Source organism: Rousettus aegyptiacus, unplaced genomic scaffold, assembly GCF_014176215.1.
Source record: "Rousettus aegyptiacus isolate mRouAeg1 unplaced genomic scaffold, mRouAeg1.p scaffold_m13_p_5, whole genome shotgun sequence".
In the NCBI taxonomy this organism is placed as follows: Eukaryota; Metazoa; Chordata; class Mammalia; order Chiroptera; family Pteropodidae; genus Rousettus; species Rousettus aegyptiacus.
Window position 1 is genome coordinate 10,041,338 of NW_023416308.1, and position 7,659 is coordinate 10,048,996.

Sequence of the window (7,659 nt, forward strand, 5' to 3'; positions counted from 1 at the left end):
TTAGCAAAAACAAAGCATTTTGTGGTCACAGTGAGCAGTTTTGATAGAGGCAGAGCCACGTGTCAGCAAAATAGGAATAATTATGGTTTTAAAAAAATATTTCCCAGGAATCTTGTTTGGAGCAAGTGGGGATGAGGAGGATCAAATATATGTGCAGATATATTTGGCCTTTGAGAAAAATGCCCAAAAGTTCACTTAGGCCCTCTCACCCTGGTTAACCAAAACAAAGTGAGCATGCGTGAAATTACAGGCTGCCGAAGGCGATTTGGCTTGTTTCAGAAAATGTGATAGAAAAGCGAGTCCTTAACTATTTCTAAATTTCGAAAGGGGAGCTAAGAATTATGCAAAAAAGGTAAAAAAAAAAAAATCAAGGGTAGATCAATTGCATTTCTTTAAACGACGGTCTCGCAAGCCGAGCCACAGCTCCGGGGAACTGTGCGACTGCGGGCTACAGATTCCCTCCGAGCAGAAAGAAAGGCAAAGCCGACTGCATTGACCCGGAGCGCGAGACACCACGGCTACCGGATTTGACCAATCAGAGAGCAGAGGGGGCCAGGGCGGCGGCTCTTGCGCGTGCGTGCGCCGCTCCGCCGGGCTCGTGTCGCCTCCAGCCAGTTCGCGGACCGCTTTCAGTCGGTACTGTTTTCCTCCGGCCGTTCTTGCTCAGCTATCCCGGCTACCCGCCCGCTCGGCCTCGCGAAGAAAATGGACCTAAGCAAGTGGTCCGGGCCCTTGAGCCTGCAGGAAGTGGACGAGCGGCCGCAGCAACCGCTGCACGTCAAATACTCCGGGGTGGAGATCGACGAGCTGGGCAAAGTGCTGACGCCCACCCAGGTACCCGAGGGCGCGGGGGTGCAGCTGCCCGAGGCCGGGAGGCCTGCAGGACGGTGGGTTCGGGGACCCGGCGGGGGTGGGAAGGACATTCCGGCCAACGTGCGCCCTTCCCACCTAGGGAAGGGAGTCGCGCTGGTAACGCTGCAGGCCTGAGGTCATCCGGAACACTTGGAACATGATACCTGGTGGGGAGTCGCCTGTAGGGGAAATTAATCTGCTTTCCGGGGTCTTCAAGGCATTGGCAGGGGCCTAGTCCCGGAAACAGCCAGGACCGCGGGGTACAGGGGCGAGGCCTGGCCCTGCCCTGGAAGGGGTGGCCTTGGTCGCCCCCGTGTCACCAGAGCCTTCCTTCAGAGTTTTGGGATGTTAGGCCTACTTTGGGGAGCAAAAGCCTCAGCCGAGGACATATGACACATTACGTAACTGGCACTGATCAGTGCCCAGCGAGGCCTCCTTTGTTTTAGCTGTCAAGAGCGTGATGGTGCCTTGTGCAGCTTCAAGGCTCGAGGGCAGTGGCCTTTGTTTTATCGTTTGGCCCATGATTACAGCAGGACCAGGCTGCTGAAAGTGGTGAAATTAGAATGTCGGACACTGTCCAAGTTGTTCTGAGCCATCAATGGTGTGGCTAAACTGCTCTCTGTTGGGTATTTAAATATGAAGTACCTGTCTTGCAGCCTCACTTGTCCAAGACTAACAGATCATACCTGGCCAAATCGACTATCCCATCTTCTGTGCTCCTTTAAATGTCCAGTTAATTCAGATTTCAATATAGCAGGGCCTAGGTAACCTCTGGATCACCAAATCTGGAGACCCTGGCATTCCAGACAATGTAAGGTTGTAGGTAAGAGGACTCCATTGGCACCAGGGTTGAAATCCTGACCCCACCTCTTTCTGTTAATAACATACCAGCCTTATAGTGTTGCCGGGACTAAAATAATGTAAAGAGGATATTAAGATTCCCAGCAGGGTGTACACACTTTAGATTTCAGGAATAATCTACTCTGTTTTGCCTACGAGGGACCTGAGGTCAAAGAGCATTGGTTTCTTTCGTATTTCTGACTTTTTAATTCTAAACTGGTTCGTTCCTACAGGTTAAGAACCGGCCCACCAGTATTGTATGGGATGGCGTTGATTCAGGTAAACTCTACACCTTGGTCCTGACAGACCCGGATGCTCCCAGCAGGAAGGACCCCAAATTTAGGCAAGTTGGGGAAAGTTGGAGACCAGCGGGTCATCCAAATATGAGCTGGTGCTTCTTGCACTGTATACGCCTCTCACTGGACATGTTAGGAGATGTGATTTGGGATCCTCACCAAACATGCTTAAGCCAGAGTGTGCATTTTTGGCCTCTTCAACCCCTAGAGCAGGAGATTAGAAAACTAACTGAGAGCTGCCTGAGGCCTATTTTTGTATAGCTCCAATTTTTAAATAATTGGGAAAAAATGGAAAGAATAATATTTTGTGACATCTTAAAATTACATGAAATTCAAATTTCAATGTCCATAAGTAAAGTTTTATTGGAACACAGCCATGAAAACTTATTTAAATCTTGTCTGTGGCTGCTTTCATGCTATAGCCAGAAACCTGAGTTGTCATACCCGAACCCACCGGTATGAACCGCAAAGCACGGAACGTTTATTGTCTGGCTATTTACAGGTTTGTTGACCCCTGCGCTAGAGTCTTAGGGAGGGAGGTGCTGGGTCCTGTCTTCTGCAGACACATAAGGGTTGCACTGGCCAAGAATGCAGGACTGTCTGGTTCATTGCTGTGTCCTGGCATGGAACCTGTGCTTCATGCACTGTCGTCGGTGGTGCAGCACTAATTTCCCATGACGTTGATGGTCCTGTATTCCTCCTCACAGGGAATGGCACCATTTTCTGGTGGTCAACATGAAGGGTAACAACATCAGCAGTGGCACAGTCCTCTCTGATTACGTGGGCTCTGGGCCTCCCAAGGGCACAGGTCAGTAAAGGCCGCTTTTAGGGGTGATGCGGGAGGGGAGCCTGGGTGCACATTAGGATTGGCCTAAAATGCTGCAGACTTTAGTCTGGTTCTTAGAGCTTTATACTTTAATTTATGAGAGTTCTTACCCTAGTGGAGATTTCAGGCGGTGTAGCTCACCTCCAAGGCAGTAGTCAGGTGGCTAGAACCTTGGGTCCTGGTTAGACAGACTCTGTTAGCATCGTCTCTTAGCTGCTAGGCCTTTAGTAAGTAGGAGTTGGTGAGAAGATACGAAGGAAGCAATGTTGCAGAATGCTTGGAAAGGCTTCCGGGGGGTGTGTGCACATGGATCGAACACGAACTCTTTAAGTTCTGTATTCGACCTTCTCCCTCTGTGATCTTTGAACTTCTTTTTCCCATAAAAGATCTCAGAAATGATGATAGTTGCCAAATTAATTATTAAAAATCGGCTTATCTTTTTATAGCTCCCTTTTTTTCCTCTTGAAAATTGAGCATGGTATCTTGAAAGCATTTGGAAGACTTTAAGAACTATACCGAAGACACGCACACATTTTATCTGTAAAGAGAGAGAATGAATGCTGTATTGAATCTCTCCAAGTTGGATGGATAAGTGCTGCCCAAGCTAATGGTGCAGTTTTATTGCTTGTGCATGACAGGATGTTTCCATTTGCTGGAACAAGGAGGTGGTGGCGGGTGAAGCATGGCAGCGTACTAGCTTTTGTACACATTGTCCAGCTGTGAGTTAGTCTGAAGGACAGTTGGCCATAAACTCGTGTTTCATCTGGAAACCCAGAAGTTCCAGATGTCTTCAGTCTTTTCATGCATTCATAAAAGGAAGGTAAAGGCACATCTTTCTCAGGGATCTATTAAGTTCTCTAGGGCAGTTATAAAAGCAGACAGTTTAATTATGGGAAGTACACACATGAGAATAAAGCAGTTTTCTCAATTAGCTGCGTTCTCATTAACAAAAAAAGCCTCAGTAACTCACTTCTTTTCCCTCCCATCTTTTAGTAAGGTGTAACTTAACACATAATAAAGATTATAATGGTTGAGTCATTGAATATTGACTGATGCATATACCCTTTAAGTTAAATTTTCCCAGAGCTAATCATTTTCCTATACCATTTCTCCATAGATTACTTTTGTATTCATATAAATGATATTAATGCAGTATGCATTTATTTTTGGTTATTGGCCTCTTTCACTCAAGATAACGCCTGAGATTTATCCATGTTGTTGTTTGTATCAGGAAGTTATTCCTTTTTATTGCCATGTGCTATTCCATTGTGCAGATGTACCACAGTTTATGTAACTGTTCTGTTGATGGCTGTTTGTTTTTTTCTCAGTGTTTGGATATTATGAATAAAGCTGCTATACACATTCTTGTCATTTTGTGGGCATCGGTTTCCGTTCTTTGGGGGCTAAATGCCTAGGAGTAGAATTATTGGGTCACAAAAATTGCCCAAGTGTTCTCCAAAATGGTTGAAAATTTTTATACTCTAATCAGCAGTATATGAAAATTTCAGAAAATCCACCTAGGAGCACCCTTCTCGTTGCTAGATGAGATATTGCCGAATTACTGAATAGCTTCATAAAGCCAATTAGATCTTTAAATTTAAAAAATGTCCTTGTAGCTCCATACCAAAATTCATCCATGTTGTAGCATGTGACAGGATTTCCTTCTTTTTAAAGTCCGAACAGTATTTTATTGTGTGTGTGTTTGTAGACACACAACATTTTGTTTATCCATCCATCAATGGGTATTTGAGTTGCTTCCACCTCTCGGCTGTTGCGAATAGTGCATCAATGAACGTGCGTGTATAAATATTTAAATAACTTTTCTTTAAATAACTTAAAAAAACAGAACTCATGGTGCCTGTTTGTGTCCAGTACTTAACTGGAGCTTGTAGAAAGACGCAAGGTTAATAGGGTGCTTGCCTGCTCATTTTAAAACATTCTTTGCTCGTTGGTTGAAGTGAATCGGGGTCATTTCTTTCAAAGCAGGTCTCTCTTGTCTTCTAAGGAAATAAGTTTTGAAGGTGGAAAGATAATGTTTTCCTTTAGTCAGGTTGCAATATGATGAGCCCCTGGTCAGTGATTTGCCGTGTCCTTCATCCATTTCTCATTGATATTTTTAGCACCTCCTATTGCCAGGAACTGAGGTAGGTTCTAGGGTGTTATTGGTCAAGAAGACAAACACCATAGCTTTGTGGAGTTCTCTTTCTAGTGGGAAGATTAAAAAGCAAGAATTTCATATAGCAGTGTTACTGTGACAGAGGTACAGCGGGCATTCCGATGGGCGTGGTGGAAAACGACTGGCGATGGGGTTCTTCTGGGGGTGGGCAGGAGTCCTGGAGTAGGATGAAGGAGGAGCAGAGCGCGGTAGGAGGGATGAGCAAGGGCCCAGTGCTGCAGGTCGTTAACGGCTGTGATGCCGAGGGTGGACTTTGTACCAATTGCAGGAGAGACATTGAGTGCTTTTCAGCAGGTGAGTGCCCTGCCTCGTTCCACCTGTCTAAGTTCTCAGTGTCCTCCTTGTGAATGAGGTGGTCCAGGTCCCTCCAAATTAGCACATTCTGTGAAAACAAGTGACGTCTCCATCAGATGCCTGGCTGTGTGTACATCTTCCCTCTTGTCTCCCTCCAGGCCTTCACCGCTACGTCTGGCTGGTTTACGAGCAGAACGGCCCACTGAAGTGTGACGAGCCCATTCTCAGCAACCGATCTGGAGACCATCGTGGCAAGTTCAAGGTGGCATCTTTCCGCAAAAAGTATGAGCTCGGGCCCCCAGTGGCTGGCACATGTTACCAGGCGGAATGGGATGACTATGTGCCCAAACTCTACGAGCAGCTCTCTGGAAAGTAGGGGAAAGCCAGGAGACAGGAACCCCCCAGAAGTCCCAAGCAGTGTCCTCAAGTCCTGGGGTGCATGTAGATTTTTCTTCCTCCATTCCCATTCTCATAGAAGAGACCTGAGCAGATAGTGGTTTAAGGTGACTTTTCCTTCTCCCTGTCCTTTATAATTACACAGGGTCACACACCCTGGTTTATGTTTTGATCTAATTTGAACTCCATCTTGGGCAATACTTTGGTACTATGATGGGGTCATCAGGTTGTTAATGTAAGAATAGCAACCCAGAATCTAAAAAAAGAAAAAAATTAGAGAAGACTAGGTCTATAGAAATAGGGCAGAGCATCAAAAAAATCTTTAAAAGTTAAAAAATTCAGTGCCTCTGCCTTTGTAAGTGTAAGTCCAGGATTGTGCGTGGTGGAGTCCTCTGAGGTGTGTTTTCATGGCCCTGTCTCTCACCAGACAACCAGAGCCTGGCGTGTCCACTGACCCCTAATATGACACATCTCAGATTTGGTACTAGGTGTCAGTATTCCGTTCTGGCTCCTTCAAAGAGCAGTATTAGAAGAGCCAATGGGAGAGTTGCTTTCCTGTTGAGGCACGACTATCTGGATGAGCTGCAGGGCTGGGTGAAAGATTCGTCAGAAGTTTGTTAAGCCTGTGCTTGTCAAATCAATCGCTCTTCATTAGTGCAAGAAAAGCCTGTCTGGAGGTGCTGCCGCATGTTGTGTTAATTCTGCGATTTGCTTACAGTTGAATAAAATGAAAACATTGTGTGGACAAACTGGGCCTCCAGGTATTTTGCCCTTTTGGGTGTGGGGTTTCGTAAATGTGGGAAGTCAAGAGACAGCCTCCAAGGGTGAGTAGATCTTTTTCCTGACCAGCAGTAATGATTAGGACGGGATTCAGAGATGATACAGAGGATTCACACTTACACACATACCATTAAACTGTAGCAGGAACAACCGTTAATTTAAACATAGGTTTTTTTAAAAAAGTCACAAAACCTTAGCTGAGTCTTGCCCAGAAAGCACCTTTGCTTTTTCATAAGTGGTCCCCCAGGATGTAGTTGTGTGCAGACACCGTAAAAAATAGCCTGTACCTCTTTTTGCTCTGACTTTATACCCAGTATACAATCAGTACCAAAAAGGCTCGGGGATGGTGATTGATCGCTCACAACTCTTGATGTACCAAATGAAGGGAAAGCAGGTGTTTGAAGGTCCGAATCACTGACCTCGCCTGTGATGGAGACAGGATCCTGAGTTAGACCTGGCCGGGCCTTTCCCCCACCTTTTGCTGCAATGCTTCTCTGAAAAACTGTTGGAAATGTTGTCTTGTGTCATCTCTGGAACATAAGATAGTAATTTTTTTTTTAACTTTGGGGTTTTAAAATTCATTTAAAAATATCTTATAAAACGAAAGCTGTAAAGAAAACAGTCACACTGTTGACCTTAAAAATAAAAAAAAAAGGAATACATGCACATAGTAAGACAAGGCAAACAGTACAGGAAGAAAATGCTTTTCACCTTCCTGTTTCCTCAACGGCAGTTACCAGTTTTCTTTTAGAAAAAAATATAAATATCAGTATATATCTACATATCTATCCTTAAAAAATTATAGTCTTGCTGTACACACGGGTTCCACTCTGTCTTTCCCCAACTGGTGTACCTTTATGTAATATATCTTCAGTTAACAGGTCACCACGGTACACTTGAAAATATTGGATGTCAACTCTAATATTAAAAAGCAGGTCACCACAATTCATGTCGTCATTTCGAACAAATATTCTATCTTATGGACATTCCATAATTAACCAGACCAATTCTTTACTGTGATTAGATTATTTCTGGTTATTTGCTATTACGAACTGTTTCAGCAAACTTTTTATCTATATAAAATGTTTTTGCAAACAATTTAGTGGAATAAATTCCTAGCATTGAAACAGTTCAAAAGATACATATTTTTTCAGTACTGATACAAACCACCCTCCGAAAAGATCACATTGATTATATTC

General features: G+C 44.5%; 1 protein-coding gene across 1 annotated transcript; it reads left to right on the forward strand.

Moving 5' to 3' along the window:
• Positions 1 to 581: 581 nt before the first annotated feature.
• On the forward strand, positions 582 to 6,429 carry PEBP1 (phosphatidylethanolamine binding protein 1). Its single transcript, XM_016149527.2, has 4 exons — positions 582 to 834; positions 1,926 to 2,035; positions 2,696 to 2,796; positions 5,443 to 6,429. Exons 1-4 carry the CDS (start codon positions 706 to 708, stop codon positions 5,658 to 5,660), a joined length of 558 nt encoding a protein of 185 aa, XP_016005013.1. The 5' UTR covers positions 582 to 705; the 3' UTR covers positions 5,661 to 6,429.
• Positions 6,430 to 7,659: the final 1,230 nt, after the last annotated feature.

Bases quoted from the DNA above. Each gene is read 5' to 3' on its own strand.
- PEBP1 (XM_016149527.2), top strand. From the start codon at position 706: ATGGACCTAAGCAAGTGGTCCGGGCCCTTGAGCCTGCAGGAAGTGGAC. The intron at 835-1,925 runs GTACCCGAGGGC...TCGTTCCTACAG, and splicing joins AAGTGCTGACGCCCACCCAG to GTTAAGAACCGGCCCACCAG. The intron at 2,036-2,695 runs GCAAGTTGGGGA...TCCTCCTCACAG, and splicing joins AGGAAGGACCCCAAATTTAG to GGAATGGCACCATTTTCTGG.